This window comes from Mauremys mutica, chromosome 23, assembly GCF_020497125.1.
Source record: "Mauremys mutica isolate MM-2020 ecotype Southern chromosome 23, ASM2049712v1, whole genome shotgun sequence".
In the NCBI taxonomy this organism is placed as follows: Eukaryota; Metazoa; Chordata; order Testudines; family Geoemydidae; genus Mauremys; species Mauremys mutica.
The window spans coordinates 7,898,541-7,923,406 of NC_059094.1; the positions used below are offsets into that span (position 1 = coordinate 7,898,541).

A 24,866-nucleotide genomic window follows, 5' to 3' on the forward strand; every position below is an offset into this window, starting at 1 on the left:
TGCGCTGCATGAAGAACTTCCTTTTATTTGTTTTAAACCTGATGGTCCTGCTTTGAGCAGGGGGTTGGACTAGATGACCTCCTGAGGTCCCTTCCAACCCTGATAGTCTATGATTCTATGATAATCTCTAAGTGTAACTTGGCACATATGCTAAGGATCTTCCTTCCCCCCTTGTGGGCCCCAGGCATGTGGCAATCTTTGTGCCTTACCTGTGCAATGTGCCTTCCTAACATGCTGAGCTGGTGTGGGGCGAGTGGTCATTTACTGTTGATATAGGCCCCTGGGAGGAGCTGTGACCCAGAGCGGTGTCTCTGAAGCACAATGCCTCCCAGGACTACTCTGAGGGTGATGCAGCTTATACATTATCCCAGGCTCTGGGCTGCACCTAAAGGTGCAATCTAGCCTTAAAGCGACCACCCATCATCATATCCCGGCACTGAGTACAGGGTTAGACGATGCATCACAGCACTCCAAGTGTGGAGCATCTTTGCCACTGGATGTTCTTCTAAAAGATGTGCCCTGCTTGGAATCCTTCTGGGGCAGGACTCTGGGCTGTGCTATTCAGGGGGTCAGACCAAATCATCACGCTGGTCCCTTCTGGCCTTGGAATCTATTAATCATTCTTCCAAAGGAGCATGTTCCCATGGGTCCAAAATTTAAATGGTGCAATCTCCTACCTTAAATTAAATCACCACTTATTGTGCTCCCGACTTTTCATTTACCTCTTGGCTTAATTATCTGCCACAATAAAGCTGTTCAAATCTGCTGGCCGTACCACGCACGCAGAGATGGATCTTGTTGCACAGCCTAAGAGGATTCAAATGTTCAGGGCCAGACCGGAGCACCTGACTTTATAAATGGACCTGATGTTTGGTGGGGTTTTAGGAAGCCAGACGGTGGCTCTGCTTTGAATAGTAATTTATATCCAGAACTGAAAATAGCCTCTCATGAGAGCCTGCCTCAAAAGAGCCACGAAATCTGATAAAATGCATAGATTTCTTGTGCATTTCCAGCCAGGGCAGGGGCTGGGTGCTAGACAGGAAATGATTTTGGTTTTTGTGAAATGTTAGATGATTTGGCCAACACAAACTAAATGTGAGCTGCCGTGAGGCTGTTAATGAGTCACACTATGGTGCCCTCAGTGCTGTATTTGAGTCCAATAAAAGGGTCTTTTTAGCGTGCTACTGTTGTTCTGTTGTTCACTGCTGATCTATTTCTGAACTCACTGCCTTCAACAGGCAGCGAGAATGCAGCTCAGAGAAAAGCACACCGCTCTTAAGCTGGTATGTTCATACATTTTGCTTCCGAAAGAAAAGAAGACCGCGCCGCAGTTCAGAGGGTGGTTTAGCTGATGGGGCATGAGATTCTTCTGTTAAACAAAGGAAAATCAATCAATTTCATAAGCAGGCTAGACTAGAGCTTGGGAGAGCTAAGTTCAGTGCTTGACGCTCCCACAGTCTCTCTGTATGACTTGCAGCAAATCATTTAATCGCCCTGGGTCTCAGTTCTCCACTGGCAAAATGGGGATTTTTGTAAAGAGATGGCTCAGTTCAACAAAAGCAACACTTTGCTTACGGAACTGCAGGTTGGGAACCTGCTGTTTTATCGGGTTTCATGAGGGCTTTCTCTTATGTAAAGAAAGAGAGATGGGAGAGCTGAAGCCTGGGTGAAATGAAGTATCATTATCCCTCCCTAGCCAACAGGAGATGCTGATGACAGGGGTGTGTGAGAAGCGCCCCCCCCACCCCCCACTTATAGGGTTCAGCTCCAAAATCCAGGCTGCAGGCCTGCAAACGGGAACCCCGCTCTTAGAGTCAGGTGGCTTAGACAGCTAAGCCTTGCCAAACGGAGCCAGGCACCTGCCCAGCTTCACACACACTGATGAGAAGGCATCGGAGGCCTCCCTGGTAACTTTTAGCTCTGGGGTCAGGGCACCCACCTGGGGTGAGGGGACCTCAGTTCTAACCCCCCGCCTGTTTGAGAGGGCGGTAGGATTTGAACAAAGCTCTACTCTCTCTCAGGCGAGCGTGCTAACCTCTGAGCTATGACAGATTCTGACCCAGCTCTCCCTCAGTCTCTCTGGTTGAAGCTGTTACACTTTAATTGAATGGTAATTAGGCCAGAGAAAAAGTGCGAGACACTCTATGGTCCTGTGGCACTCTCTTGAGAAGTGGAAGATCTCCACGGCAATCTTTTCTTCCCCTCAGGAAGAGGGGTGACTTGCATATGTGCTGGAGTGAGGGGTGCTGGGGGTGCTGCCTCACCGCCTGGCTTGAAATGGATTCTGTTATAAACAGGCTTTACAGTTTGGTTCAATGGCGGTCAGCACCCCAGCTATAAAAATTGTCCCCTGGACTGACTTGAACTGGCGGGGGGAGGGGGGTCTTTCATAGCTTGCATGGGAACCACAACCACTGGGTAAAGATTGTAAGGCAAACCACTGCATCCTCCCCTGCTGCTCAGTTTTGTGTGGAGTTAGGCATCCTCTGAGCATGCCTGCTGGATCGGGCCCGACACAGGAAACGGGGGCTCCTCTGCCCATCTTCCCTTGATGGCTGGCTCACTCTGGGGCTGGGGTGAGAGACAGACCTCCAGGCGCCTCGAGGGAGACACCTGTGTGCATGCCCTGAGGCAGAAACAGGGAATTTTTGCCCTGAAAATTGAGGCACCCAGTGAGTTGAGGCACCTACATGGTTTGGCAGCAGCTGAGTGGGAGTTTTGTGGATCACAGAGGTGTCTAAAACAGCCTTGGGCATCGAAGTGTCTTTGGGAATCCAGCGCTGAGTCTGGGAAGGCCATGAGTGACTCCTGGAGGTGCTGTGCACCCTCAGTTCCCAACAAGGGGCTTAGCACCTTACAGGATCAGGCTCCTAAACCTTTATCCTCATCATCTTAGGCTACCCCCACAGGCACGGAGGGCCCAAACGACGGTGGAAGGGCTGTCGTTCAGCTGTAACAGACGGGGAGGAGAGGAGAGCACACAGGCTTGTAAATGTCACGCAGCACTGGCCTGCCAGGGTTTGAGGGATCGGCTGCATGGCCAGTGGATTGAGAATGGCCTCACAGTAGAACTGACATAACCATGGTACTAATAGTAATAATAATATTAATACTAAATAAAACAGGAAATCAAGCATTTTTTAAAATCCCAAGCAATAGCGTCTGCTCTGCGAGAAGGGCTGAGCTGTCCTGAACCCATCTGTTCACCTGGGCTTTGAAGAAGGCTGAGGGTGGGTTTCCCAGCGGCTGAAAGGTGGAGTTTCTGGCTTCTGATTCCTGCTGACATAATGAGTTAATGCTGCTGGGGTTTTAGCGTGTTATTAATGACGTGTCAGGGCACTTAGAGCCTTTATTACTAGTTACACCTAAATCAATACAAACAAGGGTTCTACCTTCACCCTGCAGCCAGTCCCAGTAGTTGGGGTGACTATATATCCCTCTGCTGAATACGGGCCACCAGGTAAAATCACTCAATACGAGTTCAATGGCACCAAATCAGAACTATGCAGTGCAAACATTCAAATTAACATCCAGTTGGCTAAGCCCATGTTAAAAAGAAAGCCTGCGTAGTTGGATTATTTTTATTTATCTTCTTATCTTTAAGGCTTTAGGGTTCACACCGAGAGAAGTAACACCCCACCCCCACCCCCACGGGGGGAGGTGACATGCACACACTCCCGTACGCCTCTCTCTCAAGGGAGGTGTGTGTGACCGACTGACCCGACCCTCCCTGCCTGACGCTCTCTGCCCTCTGTGCCTGGCTGGGCCCCCAGGATGGACCCACCTCTCCTTGTACCTGGTGCAGCGTCTTTCCAAAGGCAACACATGGAGGGTGGGGGACAAAGGGTCACATGCCCTCTCTCCCCATATTTCTGCCAGGGTTCACACCAGAATGTGCCCAGCAGCATCCTTTCAGCACTGCGGGAGAGGAGGGACGGGAGCTGCTTCCAGCCGCAGGGGAGGAGAGGTGGGGAAAGGATAACCTGGCCCCTGTCTTTGCAGACCTCATATGTAGCCATCTATTGGATTTCTATGGTCCTCATTGCCAGAATGTGCCTAGTCACAAATGTTGCAACAATTTCTGCTAGTGGGTAATGAATGACAACGTAGAGGAACAATGGGCTCACTTTAGCAATGTCCGCTGAGAAACTGCTCCATCTTCACTAGAACCAACAGGACCAAAGAAACAAGAGTGGATACAGCCACACACATGGAAACCGATTGAAGAATGAAAAGCCTTAAAAAGGAGGCAAGCACAGGTGAGACAAGAACAATGGATCCTGCTACAGGAGTATGTAGAGGAAGATAAAAAAGTAAAAAAGTTGTGTTGGAAAAATAACAGCCCCTGGCTTGACAAAAAACGTGAACGAAGCCAGAGAAGTGAGGAGTGACTTGAAGAAGCCGTTCCAGGGTGTGTAAGCATTTGTCATCGCCGTTCCAGAGTCACAGTGGTATCATAAAAACTAAAGATGGAAGATTGTTAACAACAGAAGCAGAACAAGGAGCGAGGGCTGAACATCTTAATGACACCCACAACCAACCAGAGCCAACAGCTTCAGTCGATGGATGTGAAGAAGAAAGTGTGAAGTACATGTCTCCCTGATCAGCATTTCAGAAGCAGAAATAGAGGAAGAAATTTAAGTGGTTAAAAATGGCAAAGTGCTTTGTCAAGATACGATCGCTGCTAAAAGGCTTAATGCCGGGGAAGAGGTGATAGTACATGAATATGTCAACTTTGTAATATAGTCCGGGAGAAGGAATTCTGCCCAGAGGAGTGGAAGAAAGATGTGATCTGTAAATTACCAAAGTAAGGAAACTAGCTCGTGTGTGACAATGTCAAGGCATAACTTCACTTTTCCATACCCAGAGAAGTGTTCTGCAGTGTACTACTGAACAGAATCAAACTGGTTATAGATGAAAAACCACAGGCCGAGCAAGCAGCCTGTAGTTTGAAAAAACTGTGTATAGATCACCTCTTTACACTGAGATGAACGACTGAGAAAGGGCTTGCTTACCAGTGAAGATTTGTCTTGAACTTTATAGATTTTACCAAAGCTTTCAGCTGCATTCACAGAGATGCTCTAGGGAAGATCTTGTGACAACAGGGACTTCCTAAATAGACAGTGTCACTAGCTAAGATGCTGTATGAAGGTTCAAAATGCTGTGTAATGACAGAAAGTGGGGAGACTGACAGATTTGATATTGTCACTGGAGTGCGACAAGGATGCATTTTATCACCTCTTCTTTTCTGAATTCTGATAGATTATGTGATGCAAAAAGCAACACCAAAGGAAGATAAAGGGATATAGAATAGAAGAAAACATCAAGTTATGGACTGTGCAGATTACATTGTTCTGTTGGACACAGATGATCAAGCTATGAAAAACACCAGTATCAAGATCAAACGTCAGGGTGCAAAACTAGAGTTAAGAATCAGCCAGAAGAAAATGAAGGTCATGACTGTTGAAAGAAGAGTCAGCAATGAAGGTGCATATGTGATTGCCAGGGAAGAATACGGCATGGCTAAAGTTTGTGTATCATGGAAGCACAATTAGTGCCAACGACCAACTCAAAAAGAAGATGGAAGCAAGAATAGGGAGGCAAGTGGAACCTTCTTGAGACTGGCAAATCTCTGGAAAAGTAGGACATGCACACAAGAACCAAGATAAAGTCAGACAATACCATTGTGATACTCACATTGTTATAGGCTTCTGAGTCTTGGCAAATGCTAGGAACTCACAAAGGAAACAATAGATTTCATAGGAGATGCTTGCGAAGAAACCTTTGTGTCTGCTGGTGGGATAAAGTATCTAGTGCTGATGTGTTACAAAGGACTGGTCAGCAGACTGTAGAGACAACGATTTGATAAAGAAGGCTGGTGTGTTTGGACATGTTGTATGGATGTCCGAAAACTGTCTTCCTAGACAAGCCCTGGACGGGATGCCAGCTGGTGGAAAACAGAAGAGAGGGAGACAACAGATGACATATAAGAAAACCACTGAGACGCATGCTGCCGTCCTGGAAACAGACTAACAGAGCAAGAAATGTGGCATATTAGACAGATGGAGGTGGACCTGGGCTGCCACATGTGTTATAAGGAATGAGAGCATATAATTAATTCATTAATTAAAATAATCATAATACCCCAATGCAGGTTAAAGGGCATACATACAATGGGGCATTTTCCTGCACTCAGTTTGGAGGTGAGCTACCATGTCTGCGGCAGCATGTTAACTCCTATGAATTATGTCAACTCCTTTGTCCTTATATAGCTCCTGTCATCCTAGCTTCTTGGGGGCTAAGGAGGCAGCATCCTCAGCACAGGCCATCCAGCAACAGCAGAGCCTCTCTGTGGCAGTACCCCATGAAGACCATCCCTTCCATTGGTGGGGGCAGGTGACCTATGGATCTGTATAGTCATGGGTCAACCTCCAGAAGCCAGCCTCATTCCTCCCCAGACCGCCAAAGTGCAAAGAGGATATGACCATCCGGCACAGCTGTCCTCAATCCTGCCTTCTCTGTGCAATGAACCTGTACCAAGTTCACAAAATCCAAGTTTGTCTGTGCACCTACAGAGCAGGTGGTGGCCTTAATTAACCTCTTAAAATAGACAGGCAAGTGTTGCCATTGCCAATTCACTGATGGGGAAACTGAGGCCCAAAGAGAGGAAGTGACCTCCCAAGGTCATACAGTAGGTCAGTGGCACTGCCAGGAACAGAACCCAGGTGTCCTGTTGATTCCTAACCCCCTGGTGGGGATGTGGTTAAACTGAGCATGTACAGCAATTCCGGTAATTAAAAATTGATCCCTTTGAAATGAGCGTGACCTACAAAATACATAAACAGTTGTTAGCTGTAAAAAGCATTTCCCATTTATAGCATCAGAGCTCAGTAATATTTACCAGCTATTTAAAGCATAAAAAATAAACGTTCACTCACTGTTTTGGTGGTAAAAGTTATTCAAAAGGTCTGTATTTAAGGCCATACATTTCTCCCCAGCTTCCTGCCTTTCCCATTGTTTGTTTAAGCCTTATCGAGCCCACCCTGCCAAAGACAGTATTAATTTCCTCAGGAAAGTGGTTTGACAATAAACATTCTCCCTGATAAACAACCGGACTAAAAGTGGCTCCTCCACTCCCTTTAAACCAGCAGTGAAACGGGGAGAAAACATTGGAATTTGACTTTGGGTAAATGGAAGCATGGGACACAACATTTCCCCGTGTATTTTTGAGGCTGAGTCAAGCTCAGTAACTCTGAAATGGGAACATCAAAGGAAGCCTTTTTTTTTTTAATTTAACTGTTAAAAGAGTGCTAAGGTATTTTGCTAAAACCGTCACGTTTTTCTGGTGGCTTGCGGGGAAGAAAGTTATGTTTACCAGAGGAACCATATTTATTTTGACTAAAATAAAAATCAACAGTAAACTACTCAGTGTTTGGCTGGCTTTCCCAACCGGAGCCTTCTCCTTTACTCCACGACTTAGGTGGCCAATTAACATGACTTTAGCCACATCTCTGGATTCCTCCTAGAAAGTATTTACGTTTGAGGACTCAGAACACAGGCAGCCATGTGTAAAATCTAGCTCTGAGGGGACAGTTCCCTAAACATTGGGGAAGTTTGGATCCAAAAACCTACAGCTTAAGCCAGTGCTTCTCAACCTTTTCAGCTTGATGGTGACCCTTTATTTGAAGTAAAAAAATATCTTGGTGCTTTTACATTTACTGTAAAAGAAAAATAACATAAATGGTAACAGTGCTAAGCCTACATCATGTATTTGTGTGCACATTTCAGAAAGGTGACTGAGATGTCTTAATCTTGAAGAGTCAGGGTCTGTGGAGAATGGGAAAACAAGATTTTCTTTGCTTAAAAGTGTAATAAAATGTTCAATGCCTCACAGCTAGAGCTGGATGGAAATCAGAAATGTCCATTTTATGGAAAATTCCAGCTTTTTGAAAACAGATATTTGTTCTGAACCAGAATGAAAAGCTAAATTTTCTTAATTTCCAGCTAAATAGACCTTGGAAAAAAATTGATTTGAGACCATCAAACCATTGTGTTTCAACTATGTCAAAATGTTTCATGTCAATGATGTCAAATCATCTCATTGCAGTAATGTCTAAATGTTTCATTTCAATAAGGTAAAAATGTTTTATTTTGACTTTGTCATTTTCAAATCAGCGGGGTCTGATGCAATTCACCTGCGTGTACAGAAGGATTTTGCGGAAGAAATCTCAGCGCCACTGGCAATAATATTGGCAAACTCATGGATGAGAGGAGAGGTCCCAGAAGACTGGAGAAGGGCTAACGTGGTGCCCATCCTTAAAAAGGGTAAAAAGAAGGACCCAGGAAACTCTAAACTAGTCAGGCTGACTTTGATATCTGGGAAGCTACTAGATCAATGTATAGAATATTCCAATTGCAAATACCTGAAGGATAAAGGGGTGATCCCTAGCACCCAGCATGGATTCACCAAGAACAAATCATGCCAAACCAGCTCGATTTCCTTCTGTGACAGGGTAACTGGTTTGTGGTTAGGGGGAATGTGGTGGACATAATATACCTGGACTTCAGCAAGACTTTTGACATAGTAAACTGGAGAAATGCAGGCTCAGCAGAACTGCCATTAATGGATACATAATTGGTTAAACAACTGCAAACAAAGAGTAACTAGTAATAGAATGATGTCAGATTGGAGGGAGGTCTCAAGGGGGGATCCACAGGGATCTGTTCTGGGTCTGGTAATGTTTAACGTCTTTATTAGTGACCTGGATGTAGGAATAGAGAGCACACTGATCAAGTCTGTAGATGACACAAAGCTGCAGGGGAAGTGGGTTTGCCAACGCTTTGGAGGATAGAGCTAAAATTCAGATGGATCTTGATAAATTGGAGAACTGGGCTATAGCCAACAAAATGAAATTCAACAGAGACAAATGTAAGGTGCTACACTTAGGGAAGAAAATCCAAATGCACAAATACAGAATGGGGAAAAACTGGCTGGGCAGCAGCACTGCTGAGAAGGATCTGGGAGTTGTGGTGGATCACAACCTCAACATGAGTCAGCAATGCGATGCTGCTGCTGCAAAAAAGCAATGGCATAGCATGAAAGTTAGAGGAGGTGATAGTACCACCCAGAGGGATTAATATTAGGGAGGAAGAGGAATTATTTAAGCTTAGTACCAGTGTGGACACAAGAACAAATGGATATAAACTGGACACTAGGAAGTTTAGACTTGAAATTAGACGAAGGTTTCTAACCATTAGAGGAGTGAAGCTCTGGAACAGCCTTCCAAGGGGAGTAGTGGGGGCAAAAGACATATCTGGCTTCAAGACTAAGCTTGATAAGTTTATGGAGGGGATGGTATGATGACAAAGCTGCAGGGGAAGAGGGTTTGCCAATGCTTTGGATCATCAGACTAGATGATCATAATGGTCCCTTCTGACCTTAAAGTCTATGAGTCACTCGGCCTCAGCTGGAGTACTGTGTCCAATTTTGGTCACCAAAGTATAGGAAGGATGTAGAGAAACTGGAAAGGATCCAGAGGCGAGTGACAAAGATGATCAAAAGGATGGAATGCAAGTCAGATATGAGCAAAGGCTGAAGGAACTGAGTATGTTTAATTTGGAATAGGGCAGATTAAAAGGGGACAGGATAGCAGTCTTCAAATACTTGAAAGGCTGCCATAAAAAAGATGGAGGAATGTTGTTCTCTCTTGCCACAGAGGGCAGGACAAGAGGCAACGGGTTCAAACTACAGCAGAGCAGATTTAGATGACTGCAAAAACTGGATTCATTGGCACGTCTCAAGGGAATTGGATGGCTGAAGGAAACAGGAGCAGATCAGAAACAGAACTGTGTAAACGAACTAATAATGATCATACTTACAAAGCTCTTGTGCAGTGTTTTCCATCAACAAATCTCCAAGTGCTTTACCAAGGAAGGGGAAGTATTGTTATTCCCATGGCGCAGATGGGGAAACTGAGGCAATGAATGAGTGAATAAAATCCAGGTTTCTTGACACCCCCCCAAGCTAATGCCCTAGGCTTTGGGTTACTCTGCCCCGTGAAGCTCATTCTAATGCAGTCTCCCATTCACTTGTGAGAAGAAATCGTGACAGCGATTCTGCAGCATGTGGGATTGCTGGCTATGGACATGCCTGGGTTCCACAGCCTTTCTAGGAACTTTTCATTATTATTATTACCACGGCACCTAGGAGTCTCAGCCATGGACCAGGATTACGCTATGCTAGGCGCTGTTTAAGCACAAAACGAGACAGCCGCTGCCCAAGAGAGCTGACCATCTAAGTATAAGGGAAGCGACAACGGATGCAAACAGGCAGCGAAGTACAATGAAACAAGAGTCTGCATGGTCGGCTGTCGTCTCAGACCACCGCAGGCCTGACCGTTGACAAGTTTTTTTATAGGCATCGCGGCAACGGAGAGTTTTAAGGAGGGATTGGAAGCTGGAGAATGAGGTGGCCTTGCAGATGTTTATGGGAAGCTCCCCACCCCACCTCGCAAGTCCCTCAGCCTGCGCCGCTTCCAGCAGCTCCCATTGGCCCGGAGCAGTGATCTGCGGCCAGTGGGAGCCGTGATCAGCTGGACCTGTGGACGGGGCAGGTAAACACACCGGCCTGGCCCGCCAGGGGCTTTCCCTTCACAAGCGGCGACCCCTGTTTGAGAAACCCTGATCTACAGGGACCCCTAAGACTGAGACCCTGGGCAATGTATTTCTCTTTGCCATTTCCCATCACCTTCACACTCTGCTTTCCTTGGTAAAGAGGGGCTAATGCATATGGCCTTTGCTATTTGCTCTAAACAGTTGACTCCAGTGAGGGCAGGGTTGATCCTGATGTAGTACCTTGATTCAAAGCTCCTTAGAAATAGAAGGAATGAGCCAGATCTAGTACTTGAAACAAGTGCTTCTTCAGTAAAGAGGAGAGAGAGAGAGAGAGAGAGAGAGAGAGAGAGTGTGTGTGTGTGTGTGTGTGAGGGAGAGAGAACAATCGTCTATGCTTCTGGGAACATGAAGCCTACAATAGCTGGCCTACAGAATGGGGCCAGCTTAATCCTTTAATGGTTTGTCTGTTTGTGTTGTGAGTGGCCTTGGGAAGAGCCCTAAATGCATATTTTCCTCTGGAAATATTGGCTCCAGTGTTTTAGTTTTCTGAGGCCCAGGCAAAAATTATGGTTCATATTTTAAAAATAAACATTTCTTTTAAAGATCTATAAATGCAGACGTAGGGTATCCAAAATGCCTCTGCCCTCTGTTTTCAAAGCTTTAATGTCGCGTGTGTGCCCCGACCTCCGGAGTGAAAAGTTTCACCTGAAATGTATTTACCTTTCTTTGCTAATTAGCAGAAAAATGACACAGAGAAACTTTATATTTTCTTCGGCAAGAACGGCCATAGAGACTTCATTTATGGAGGGATCTGAATGATCCCCATTCATGGCCAGCAATACTGTCTGCACCAATAGGTCTTTGTGTGTCGAGCAGAGCAAAAGCGAAAAAACCCCATATTTTATATATATAAAAATGGGGGTGGAAGCAAAAACCACGTCTTTTAATTCCATTTTGTTTCCTGATACTATTTGTAGTTATGTGTGTGTGTGTATATGTGTGTGTGTGTGGGGGGGGAGTTATATGTGTGTGTCTGCAAGTGTGTATATATGTGTTTGTGTGAATGTATATATGAGTGTATAAATGCATTTGTGTGGATGTATATTTCTGTGTGTGTGTAATACCTAAGCGTGTGCATGCATACATATATGTGTGTGTGTTTTCCCATGAGAACCTGCAGCCAAATTCTCCCACTCTTGCTCACCTTAAATAGCAATTCCTCCGTGAGTCGGCCTCATTTATCTCAATGGCGCGACCTGCGAAATAAGATGCTACTCACCACGAGCAAGAGCAGCAGATTTGGGGCCCCGGGGTACGGCGACACTGAAAATAAAAAGCCCAAAGCAGCAAGTTTTGGAGCCTGGGCCAACTGACTTGGGCTCACGGGCATCGTGCAGTCTGACTAAAAATAGCAGCGCAGCTGTTCAGACTGGGGCTAAAACCTGCCGAGATGGGATGAGCTCAGAGCCCGGGCTCCCGCCTGCAAAATTTTGTTGGCGAGTTTATCCATTTCTCATCAAGATGTTGTTGGCGTTGAAATGTTCTGGCCAGCTCTTCTAAGGCCAGATTGTGCTTTCCTTGCTGACGACTCACTTGAGTAGCGTCTTGTTCTGTGTGATGTCCCATTGATTTCGCGGGGGAGGGGGGCACACTTGTGGAGTAAAGAGCTACTCAGCATAAGGGCGGCGGAATTGGCCTCCTCTGGATCTGAAGGTGGTTTGCTGAGGCTCGGGGTCATACAGTGCAGGTGAAATGAACGCATGCTTAAGGACATGACTGGATGGGTGGACAGATGAGATTGGCAGATCACTTGCAGCCTAAAGGCATTTATCAGCCAACATGGAAGTATTGTTATGTTACTTTGTGATGAATGTATCTACTTACTGTTAACGTATTAACACAGCCTGCTAAATCTGCACAGTGCTTTATAGATACTGAAGACATCTGATTCCTATTCTCTCAATGCATCACTGGTTTTATTTGTCTGTTTAGATGGTCAGCCGCTTGTGGCAGGCACTGTATCTTCGTCTAGGTCTGGGCAGAACGGTGCATCCTGCTAAAAACAATAAATCATACAGTATTCTAATCTATCTATTTATCTAGGTTTACTAAGCTATCTATCTATCCTTTGCTACTGATATCTCCTGGTTTACTTCTCTCTCGCTCTCTTTTCGGTATCCCAAAGGGTACAATTTTTATAATGGATGTAACAATTTCCCCCTGAAATTAACTCCTTCTGTTTCACATGACTTTGGGTGTGTCTCACTAAGCTGATTCCAGTCCTTTCATTCCCCTCTGCTCCCCCACTCCTACCTTAGCCGATTGATATTTTTGCCTGCCGATTATTAAAAACCCGTGTGTGTGGCGGGAGAGGGGCAGAGCCCACCACAAGGCAGATGTTTCCTAAATCCCGAGGCCTGCGTTTCATGTGCCGAGCTGGACGTCTAAGGGGTGGTTTGTGTGACCTCGTTCCTGTCCCACTCTCCCACCCCCTCCAGCCTCAGGCTCAGGAAGGATGCTAGCCCCATACACCGCAGACTGTTTACTGAGTGGAGCAAACATCAGGCTGTGCAGATTAAAGCCAGCGAATGACAGGTTAACCCCTTTCCCCAACCTGGTTTCACTGTCCGGGTCTCAGATTCTCCACATTCCAGGCAGCAGCGGGTCCCCTTTCTTACTCCCCATCCCCTACCCAAGCAATGAACCCCTTGTGGAAAGCCCCAGGGGCGGGGCAAAGCCAGGCAACCCTTCGTGTAATTCAAAGTTTTCTTCTTTCTCCCTCCCCACTCCCAACCGTGCCCTCCCCCCAGGTATGTCACACGTGTCAGAGGCTGGCCTGCTGCCTCTCTGAGGACTGGCATGTTAATACCTCTGGCCCAAGCCTCTTGCCTGTCACTCTGCCTCCAGCTTCTGAGCAACCATGGACAGGATTTTCTCTGGCTTCTTGCTCTCTGCGCTTCTTCTCTTCCAGGATCATGGCATTTACGGGGCTCCTCCTCAGCCCAGAGGTAAGTGAAGAGGCCAGTTTGGTTGCGGTACCTTCTCGTCACCCGAAGCCATCCTGCTAGGGCAGATGCGAACACAAGCGGGGGAGAAAAGGAGAAAAATGACACCAAACAGATGGCAGGGCTGTGCAAAGAATCTTTTGCAAATAGTTGACCAAGGCAGCAAAATCCTGGTGTCTGTGCTGTGTTCTCCTGCTTGCTTCATTACTTAAGCATAAGAGCCGTGTGAATGGCACAGACGCCGTTAACAGAAAGCTGCTTCAGTGTGTCTTCAGCATTGTATCAGGTCCAGTTCCTTTTAGCTGGAGGAGGCACTGCCATTAAAGGAGCTGTCCTGTGCCCTCTTTATCTCCTGAACAGAACTTGCTTCTTCTCTCAAACCATTCCTCAAGGAGCTGGTTTGGTTTGGGGAATTCAAGAAGCAAATTGGCCTGGATTGATCAGACATTCCTAGCGCTGGTTCACCTTTCCCAGTAAAGTGGAATGGATTGGTTTTGAGGTTGGTCCTTCTTAAGGTTTTAATGTAGCCCTTTTTCAAGCAAACTTCCAGTGAATTCCCTTCAGTTTGTTGAAGTCAATGGTAGATTTTGGGATGACAGGATTTGCCTTAGAGACAAGCTGCCCAAGAGAGACCCTGTGAGCATCCTCAAAGAAGGAGGGTTAATTTTAATGTCTGCAAATCCCCATTTCCCAGCTACAAAACACTTGACAATGGTAGGCAGCCGGTGTGCTGAGTTCAGTGCCTATCATGCTGAACAATACTGTCATATTGTTTCCTTGTACTCCCAGTCTGTCCGTCTGCACCTGTTATCTCTGGTCTTTGGGGCAGGGGCTGTTGGCTTGTTCTGTATTTGTAAAACACCTAGCACCGTGAGGTTCTGGTCCATGTTGGAGGCTCTTAGGCACTGTGGTATTACAAATAATGTATAACAAATGCACGAGTGTTGAATTCAAAAGGAAAAGCAAATAGTGAAAGAGGTTTGTAAAAATGGTAAAGAAATCAGTCCACTAACTGATCCGGTAGGGAGTGGATGAAGTTACAGGCGACAATTAATGTTCAGCCAACCTGCGGAACTCATGGCTGCAGGAGGTGGTCAAGACAAATATTGGGGCTGGATTTGTAAAAGGGTTGAGTGATTTTGGGACATTCTAAAACATTTATACCTGTGGAGATCACAGCAATGATCAGGGTGATGTGACTACATGCTGCAGGGCATAAAGTAGCCACTTAGAGAAAGGAACATTCTTCCCAGACTGCCCAACTGACCAGCTTTGTGAAAAGATGGTATCTCTACACCTGAACCATCCAGTACTAGAGATTATCAGAAAATGATAGATGGACCATTCATCCAAGCCACTATATTTCTAGTATGATTGAATGCTGCTTGCAATAGAAACATGTTTTAATTCTGAATTATCAACAGTTTTCTGTTTCTTCTAATTAATACAGCACCATGGTGCTTCCCCAAACTCTGTTTCGTTGCCTTAAGGCTATTGACTATTATGAAATTTATTACAGAATAAGGAAGACAGTGGATTTAAAGTGGAGCATCTACTCTGGAATAAGTCCACAAGTGGCCATTCTTATTCCAAAATAAAAGTGCTGGTTTTGGTTTAATTTAATCCACTTCCAAAATCAATTAAGCTATTTTGGAAAAAGGCACTCTTCTGCCAGAATGAAAGTGTCCATCTGTGGAGTTATTCAGGACTAATTGTTCTGGAATAGCTCTTCCTGAATAGCTTCATGTGTATACAAGCCCTAAGACTGGGGAGCCTTCTGGGGCTGGACACAATTAGCTAGACTTGCTGTTGATTTTCCAATACTCTCTCTTTATTTCCCCATAAATACATTTTAATTTCATAAGAAGAGATTAAAAAAAAAAGTTGTTTGGGACAAAAATACAAAAGCGTTTTGCAAAAAAGTTGCTTCCAAAATCTTTTCTTGCTCAGTCAGTCCTTATCCCACACTTCAATGCTTTGGTACCACACTTCTTTCTTGTCAGCAGTTAACAATTAAACAAACAAACAAACAAAAAAAACAAATGGTGGTTAGGTCACTGGAGTGGGAATCAGGAGACCTATTGTCCATGCCTTGATCCATCAGGGACATACCTCATGACCTTGGGCAAAGCTCAGTGCCTCAGTTTCCCTACCTGTAAAATGGGTATAATGACACTTCATAAAGTTCTTTTTTGGTCTAAGAATTAAAGCATTATGTAAGCCTGATTATAAACCGACATTTTCTATTTCCTGCAATGAAATATGGAAGTGAAGTGAAACCAACCCCCTGAGGTAAATGGTTACCTTTCAATGGCAACCACTGTGTCCTACTGACTAATTCCTCCTTGAATCCCTCCTGCACATTGTGTTGTTTAGAGATACATTATCCTGAAGCCAGTGACACATTCAGCCCTAGAGGCTTTCAGGAAACTAACCTGATGATCTGTCTTCATGGATGTACAGCAGGATATTTGTTTTCATATGTCTAATAGCGTGAGAGATCAGTTACATTTCACACTGATGACCAACTTCTAAATCTATGTCTTAATTTTAGACAGACTTGCTGGTCATAAAGCTTGTGTGTAACAATCTTCCAACAAAGTCTGACAGAACTTTCCCCTGTATCACAGAACCTGTATCCTCCTCCTGTGTGAAAATGAAATATTAACAGAGCACAGGAGAACAGAACCTCACAGAGGCAGGCTAAATGGGACAATTTGGGAAATGTTCATAAAAATATCAGTGCTTTTTATTTTTATTTTTATTTTTTTGGTCACAGTTTGAAATGTTGATGAAAAATCTCATCAAAATGGTCAGTTTTGAGAAATTCCATCCAGCTGCACCCCAGAGCATCTTGGCCACCAATAGTTTTCTCCATCATGTTTATTATTGATCTTACCAAGGAAACATAGAAGTTACATGGGAAATATGTAGTCTTAGGTCAATCTATTTTACATTTTCACCCCGATTCGCTTGTCTAGTGCAGCCTTACTCTTTACAGTATAATCACCAGTGCTTCGTGATGTGATACCAATAGGAAACGTTGTGCTTTAATGCAGGGGCTCTCAACGTTTCCACATTACTGAACCCTTTTCAGGAGTCTGATTTGTCTTGCGTGCCCCCAAGTTACACCTCACTAAAAACTATTTACTTTCCCAGACATAAACATACAGAAGTGTCACAGCCACACTGTTATTGAAAAATTGCTGACTTGCTCATTTTTACCATATAATTATAAAATAAATCAACTGGGCTATAAACATTGTATTTACATTTCATCGTACAGTGTATAGAGCAGTACAAACAAGTCATTGTCTGCATGAAATTTTAGTTTGTACTGACTTCGCTAGTGCTTTTTCTGTAGCCTGTTGTAAAACCAGGCAAATCTCTAGATGAGTTGATGTACCCCCTGGAAGACCCCTGTGTACCTGCAGGAATACATGTACCCCTAGTTGAGAAGCACTGTTTTAAGTGTTATACCAGGGGGTTGTATGAGTCAGGACTCCTGGGTTCTATTTCCACCTCTACTGACCCCCTGGAGCTGTGAAGTAGTTATTTAATGGCTAGGTGTGCCTCTGTTTATCTATCTCTGAAATGGGAATAACAATACTTATTGCACTGACTTCTGGGAATTTATGTGTTAATTTTTGCAAAGCGTTTGAAGGGCATCTGAGAAAGGTGCTTCAGACAATTGGTCTGCTCCAGTGCTGTCTTACTCCAGTGTGACTGCACTGAGTTTCATCAGCATAAAACTGGAGTGGTGAATCCAGCCCCACAAATGCTGAATATCATTATCTCATCATCTCTGTGCATTACAAGTACACATATTTGTACATGGTGTTATGTTTTTTTCACCAATAAAAATACTTTTCTTGTACACAAAGTAAAAGAACATTTATAAACATTGATTAATTAGTTTCCCACTTTGCCCCATGAGATAAGTAAATATTTATCGTCATCCCATTGGTTTTACAACTGGGGAAACTGAGTCACGGGGCGGTGAGGTGACTTGCCCACTGTCATGCAGAGCAATGACCCAGCTTTGACCCACTAGACCTCACTCTCTGTCACCTACAAAGACCCACTCATAGGAGCTAGGAGCCCTGATTCACAATCCTCTGTTGTAACCTGCATCTGTCCCGCTTACCCTCTTCTCCACACTTTCCTGCCCCCTCACCTGCCTTCCCTCCAGTGTCCCCTCTCCCTTCACATTTCTTTCTATTTAGTGGATTCCCTCTAACTCAAACCAGCCCCCCTCCAAAAATTGTGGAACTAAGATGCCATTTTCTGCTGCCACATTGTTCATCCTGCTGGTGTGTTCTACCCTCCTTCTCCCCCTCCCCCAGATCTGTCTGATCTGTTTTGATTGTAAGCTCTCTGGAGCTACAAATAGGACCTAGTATCAGAGGGGTAGCCGTGTTAGTCTGGTTCTGTAGCAGCAGCAAAGAATCCTGTGGCACCTTATAGACTAACAGACGTTTTGCAGCATGAGCTTTCGTGGGTGAATACCCACTTCTTCGGATGCACTTCTTCGGATGAAATAGGACCTAGGCATCCTGACACCCAGGTCTCTGCCATAACCCAGTAGAACCCTGACTCCTCACAAGAACCAGAAAGTCTTGACTCCCCAGCATCCTGCTCTGACCCCCGAACCCCACTATTTTTTTCTGTAGCCTTATTTCTTCATCTTTCTCCTCCCACTTCTCTCGTGCAGGCGCTCTGTGTAGGACGAGACCCACCGACCTGGTGTTCATCATCGACAGCTCCCGCAGCGTGCGCCCCCACGAATTTGAGCAGGTCAAAGTCTTCTTGTCCCAGGTCACCGAGTCCCTCGATGTGGGCCCCAATGCCACTCGGGTGGGGGTGATCAATTATGCCAGCACAGTCAAGAACGAGTTCTCCCTCAAGACCCACTGGACCAAAGCCAGCCTGCTGCAAGCCGTCCGCAAGATCAAGCCGCTCTCCACGGGCACCATGACGGGCTTGGCGATCCAGTTTGCCATCAATAGGGCGTTCAGCGACTCAGAAGGGGCCCGTGTGAGGTCTCCTGAGATTAACAAGGTAAGTGAATTATCTGCTGAGCTGCTGCACTGGGAGAAGTCAGTGTCACTCTCCCCTCCCCCCCCCCAGCCCATATTCCTTCTGTCTAATCAGAGACTGGAAACGTTGAAGAAAATGGCCAAAGCTCCACACAAAATATTCGGGATGGGGAAAAAGTGATTGTTATCTCTGTGGCAATGGCCGTCTTTACTAACATCCCAGCCAAGGAGATGACACTAAAGGACCTTTAATTTTGCAGTAGCAAGGAGGCTGGTTTTCTAAGACAGACAGAGCAACTGGGGACTCAATTCTCATTGAAAGTCAGTGGGATCTTTGTCTCGGATCCTCAAAGGTATGTAGGTGCCTAATTCCCATTTATTTCAGTGGGCATTAGGTGCCTAACTCACTTTGACAATCTGGGCCTTGGTGCCTCACTCTTCTTTTTGCCTTTGAAAAAACCCCACCTCGAACTCACAAGGTAGGAAATGTCACAATTAAGGTTGCCCTGGAAACCTTAATTCCCCCACCCCTCCAGCCCACTCCTTGTCTGTCTTGACTATTTAGATGGTGAGCTCTTTGGGGCAGAGACCACCTCTTTCTCTGTGCATGTAGTGAGTGTGAGGCAGTGAGATCACGGTCTAGGTTGGTATTTAACATAAGAACGGTCATACCGGGTCCCTTTAGCCCAGTATCCTGTCTTCTGAATGAACAGAGCAGGTTATCATCAAGTAATCCATCCATCCCCTGTCGCCCATTCCCAGCTTCTGGCAAACAGAGGCTAGGGACACCTTCCCTGCCCATCCTGGCCAATAGCCATTGATGGACCTGTCCTCCATGAACTTATCTAGTTCTTTTTTGAAGTCCTTCCATATAACAACAACAGCATCTGCCTTCCCCTGACTCCACACCTCTGAATTTGGCTACACCTGTCTCAGCTCAGTGACAGTTGGGGGAAACCTCTCCCTTCTGTGCATGCAGAAAGCTCGTTTCATTAGCAGCTTGCGTTCTAACTAAACATTAGTCATGACGCAGCGTAGGCCCAAAGCTGGCTCCCCAGGCTCTCTGCTAGCCAGACGGGAGCAGAAAAATAAGCAAGGGCTTAACATGGGCAACCAGAGCTTCCGTCCCAACCAATCAGGAAACCAGCTGCTTGAAGAAGGTTTTTCCCCTCCCTCCCAACTCTAACATTTCTGGAATGTCAGTTTCTTTCCTTTCTGCTCTGCTGCTAGCAGAGGAACGGGGAAGCCGGCCATGTGGAGGTGTGTGCAAAAAGGAGAGGGGAAAGAAGCCAAAGGCAGCAAAAACAAACAAACAAACAAAAACCCAACAACCAACAAAGCCTAAATGCAAGAAATGCATCTCGTAAAAAGGTGGCCACACCTGGAAAAACAAACAAACAGCCTGACACTAACATTTTAATGGTTGGGGTAGCCAGAAATCAACCAGACACTACTGAACAATGCTGACAACGGGTGGGGATCAGATCTCTCCATGTACCTACCGCCTATGCCCCCCGTCACTCTAGCATCGGCGCACCTAACAAATATGAATGGATTTACCTCACATCACTCTTTTATCCCCAAGTTCACAGAGGGGAAACTGAGGCACCAACATTGAAGGCAGGGCCAAAACTGAGCACTTTTGAAAATCTAACTTTCCCAATTTCACACAGTAAGTCTGTGGCAGAGGTAGGTATTGAACCTATATCTTCTGAAGCTCAGCCCGGTGCCATAATCACAAAAACATCTTTCCTGTAGAAGTGAGAGCAGGGGCCTGGAAGCCAGGATTTCTGGCTTCTGTTCTCACTTTTGCCACTGGCTGAGTGTGTGACTTTGGGGAAGGCACTTAGGGATGAAGTGTGGTCGGTGTAAAATGGTGTAAAGTGTAATAACCTTTTTCTCCCGCACAGGGGTGTGGCCAAGCCTAATTTTAATGATACTTCATGCCTAATGTAATGACACTCACCTCACCAATGCATATAAGGCAGTGCATAATAGCTTGGTATTATTATTACTATTATTATTATTAATAATTAATGTTTGTAAAGTGCTTTGAAATCCTTGGATGATCCTGGTTGTGATTCTGGCGAAGTTCGTGCAAATAGAATAAGAATGGACTCAACTTTAATCTTTTTTGGAGATTCAGAATTGTTCATTCTGTCGCACAGGTATATTTTGCCTTTCACTGCTTCCAGGTGTTACTCATGGAAACAGAAATGGTAAATTACCCAAGAGAGGCAGCCTGGAGTGATGTATCTATCCCTGTTAGAAACAGGACTGCTATCTAATGCCTCACTGAAGCATAGTATCTAGGTGCTGATTCAATGGCATTTGCAGCCCAAGTCCCAAATGGCTTCAAACTCATCTGGGTTCATTCAGACCCAAACTGTCCTTCAGGCCTTTTGGAGTGTGTCCATCACTGGTGTCATAAACAGATAGTTAAGGGTTAATGCCTCTTTTACCGTAAGTTCACCTAGCCTAGCTGACACCTGTCCAGAGGAACCAATGGGGGAACAAGATGTTTCAAAAGGAAGGAGGGAAGTTTTCCTTTGTTTTAGAGTTTCAGTTTCAGCCGGAGTGAAAAAGATCAAGGAACCAGCCTCTTATCAGAGTAGTAAGTTTTAGAAAGGAATAAATAGGTTTATGTTTATTTTCTTTGTAACTTGTCTTGGTATCATTAAGGGAATTATCAAAATTGGGTATTTGGGTATTTTTTGTGTAACTAAATTTGTACCCAGGGGAACATCCTCTGTGTTTTGAATCTGTTGTCTGGGAGACTAGCTGGTTGCTAATCTCTCCCAAAGGGTTTTCTTTTACTTTTCTTTTCTTTAATTAAAAGCCTTTTTCTTAATATCTGATTGATTTTTCCTTGTTGTTAGATCCAAAGGGGTTGGATCTGGATCCACCAGGAGTTGGTGGGAGAAAGGAGGGGGGATGGTTAATTTCTCCTTGTTTTAAGATCCAAGGGGTTTGGATGTGTGTTCACCAGGAAATTGGTGAAGTTCCTCAAGACTACCCAAGAAAAAAATAAGGTAGTGCTTGAGGGTGGTGGCGGCGATACCAGATCTAAGCTGGTAATTAAGCTTAGAAGTGTCCATGCAGGTCCCCACATCTGTACCCTAAAGTTCAGAGTGGGGGAAGGAACCTTGACAACTGGGTTAAAAGAGGAGATTCTAGAGTCTTCCTTCCTTGCCCCCAGGGCTGGATTAAAATGAAGTAAGGCACTGATCCACCAGCAATCTGGAAATGCACAAAACCCATCGATTGCATCTCCCACCTCATCAGCTCTGCTTCCCTCCATGTATGGAATTTTCCACCCCGTGACCTTTTAGAAGCCTGTCACTTCTCCAGTCCTCATCCCTGTGAACACTTTTGACAAAAACGATTTTTTTTCCCCGATTGGCCAACATTTTTCACCTTTTCATCCAAACAATCAAACCCCCCAAATTCTTCAGTTTAAAAATGTAAAATTTTATTTCCAGTGATTGAAAATGGCCCTGTTTTGTCGAAGAAAATCCATTAAAAATGTTCAATCTGCATTCCATGCCTGTGGATGGGGCATGCGGGGCCTTGTCACTGAACATAGTGCTGTCCACACACATCCTCTGACTCCCTGCTACCTGTCTAGCATTGCCAGCTTCCAGGCCAACAGGGGTGATAAGGAAACTCCTGCATCCCAGACAGCAGCTCCTTGGAGCCCACTGCTCCTTCATCCCACACTTGAAGACTCCTTCTGAATGCAGAGCCTGAGGCATCAAAATTCCTGCTTGAATCTGCTAGGGAACTCTCCTCCCCTCCCCCAGAGCTTTATTCCCTGAAGCCAAACAGCATGGATGAATTGGCAGTGGTCCTGTGGAACTGGGAATAGCTTCAGAGGGAACTTTCCCCCTCCTCTTTGAACCTGACTTACAGCTCACCCCCTAAAGGGCAGTTCCACACTCGCACAGGAAACTTTCTCCCCAGCAAGACCTTTCCAGGAAGAGGCAGTAGTAGCAGCGGGAGCCGGTGAGGGAAGGATATTAACATTTCCCGCAAAGCCCTCCGGTCAGTTAGCTAGTAGCCCAGCGCAGCTTGGAGGTGGCAAACTAGATGGAAAACTCAATGAAATAGGGACAAAGACAGGGCCTCCTTTCAGCTGGGTCTCCCAAGCTCTCTAGCAAATACAGTTGTTACTTCACTGAGAGATGGCTGGGCATATTCCAGACTCGTAGGTAGCTTTGTGCTCAGTGTAATATGATTTTACTTTATTATGCGCTAAAGAACAGGGCACTCTATTGTCTGATACTGGCCTTTGGGAAGAGAATGCCAAGCAGATACATTCCTCCTAGCCTGTCTACAATGGATAATTCACAGTGTAACAATAAAAAACAGACCAAAAAAACCAAAAACCAAAACCCAGCAATCACATGCTACACTATTTTTGTCAGGTCTTAGGAACAGCCATTGCAAAAACCCAGAGCAGAACAGAAAACAATGGACTAGATTCCTTTCCGGTGTAATTCAATGGGAGATGCTCCGTGACCAGGGGTGGATTTGGTTCAATTTTTGCGATAAGTGAAAAAGTTAGCGACTACCTATTTATTTATTCTTGGCTCTATCACAAATGATCCCCCCCTCCGCCCCAATTTTTCTGAGAAGCCATTGTGTAATAATGATGATGCAGGACTAAAATGGGTTCAAAATGTTTGTACTTAAACATTTTTTTTAAAAAAAGAGAAATGGTTTTGCTGTCCAAAGAAACATTTTTGTGGAAAATTTTCATTTTAGTCAAAATGGGCCTGTTTATTAGCACTAAAAGAGCAAGCACATTTTTAACTGAAACATTTTACATTTTTGGAAAATAAATTAATTTGTGGTTTTTAAAAAATAATAAATTTTCAGTCGGTTGAAAGTTTTCAGTTTGGTCATCTTAATAAGAGAACCAAACATTTTAAAAAATTTTTTTGCCTTCTGGGAGAAAAAAATATATATTTTTTGGATTTCAAAGCTCCCATACAAATATTTCATTTTTTGGATTTGGTTATTCATTGAAAAAGAAATGAACAAAAAAGTCTGGGAAATATCTTTAGAAAAATCAACCCTTAAAGAACATCACACAAAACATTAGCATTTCTTTCTCTGCTGTCCGGCGGACCAAGTCTCACACAGTGAATCCAGATCACAAGTGCTCTGATTCAAAACCAAAAGCTCCACGAACCCCACTCAGCTGAACAATCCAGCTTGACTTGTGCTGCTTCTTACACCTCCATTGATAACCAGGAAGCTGCAGCTGGAACCCAATGGGCAGGGTGAGGTTGAACAGAACCCAGCTCCCAGAGCTCCCCAGAGCTGTAGCAACTCCCGCTGGAAAGTGGCTGGATTTTCATTCCTCATGTTTCCAGAACTAACTGCGAACCGCAGCCACTGGAAGCTGCGGGCGGCCGTGTCTGCGGATGGTCAATGTAAACAAACTGTCTCGCGGCCCGCCAGCGGATTACCCTGATGGGCCGCGTGCGGTCCCCAGGAGGCAGCTTGCCCACCACTGATCTAGACCATCCCTGGCATGTGTCTGTCTAACTTCTTCTTAAAAACCTCTAATGATGAAGATTCCACAACCCCTCTGGGTAATTTGTTTCGGTGCTTAACCACCCTCACAGTTAGGAAGTTTTTCCTAATGTCGATCCTAAATCTCCCTTGCTGCAATTTAAGCACATTAGTTCTGGTCCTGTCCTCAGTGGATAAGAAGGACAATTTATCACCATCCTCTTTATAACAACCTTCTATGTACTTGAAAACTTAACACTCCTATCCTCTCCAGACTAAACAACCCTTTTTTCCAATCTTCCCTCATAGGTCATGTTTTCTAGATCTTAAATCGTTTTTTGCTCTCCTCTGGATTTCCTCCAATTTGTCCACATCTTTCCTGAAGTGTGGTGCCCAGAGACAGTACTCCATTTGAGGCCTTATCAGTGCTGGGTAGAGTGGAAGAATTACTTCTAGTGTCTCGCTTACAACGCTCCTGGTAATACATCCCAGTATTATGGTCACTTTTTTTGCAACAGTGTTATATTGTGGACTCATATTTAGTTTCTGACATAGTATAAGAGTACTCCTTCCTAGGCAGTCAATTCCCATTTTGTATTTGTGCAACTGATTGTTCCTTCCTAACTGGAGTACTTTGCATTTGTCCTTATTGAATTTCATCCTGTTTATTTCAGACCATTTCTCC

General features: G+C 44.9%; 1 protein-coding gene across 1 annotated transcript in view; it reads left to right on the plus strand.

Annotated features, from left to right (window-relative positions):
- Positions 1 to 13,534: 13,534 nt before the first annotated feature.
- MATN1 (matrilin 1) overlaps positions 13,535 to 24,866 on the plus strand; it is a 33,548-nt gene continuing 22,216 nt past the window's right edge. The window contains exons 1-2 of the mRNA XM_044998011.1: positions 13,535 to 13,622; positions 18,334 to 18,680. Of these exons, the coding sequence (XP_044853946.1) occupies positions 13,535 to 13,622; positions 18,334 to 18,680 (435 nt within the window). The remainder of the gene's footprint in view (positions 13,623 to 18,333; positions 18,681 to 24,866) is intronic.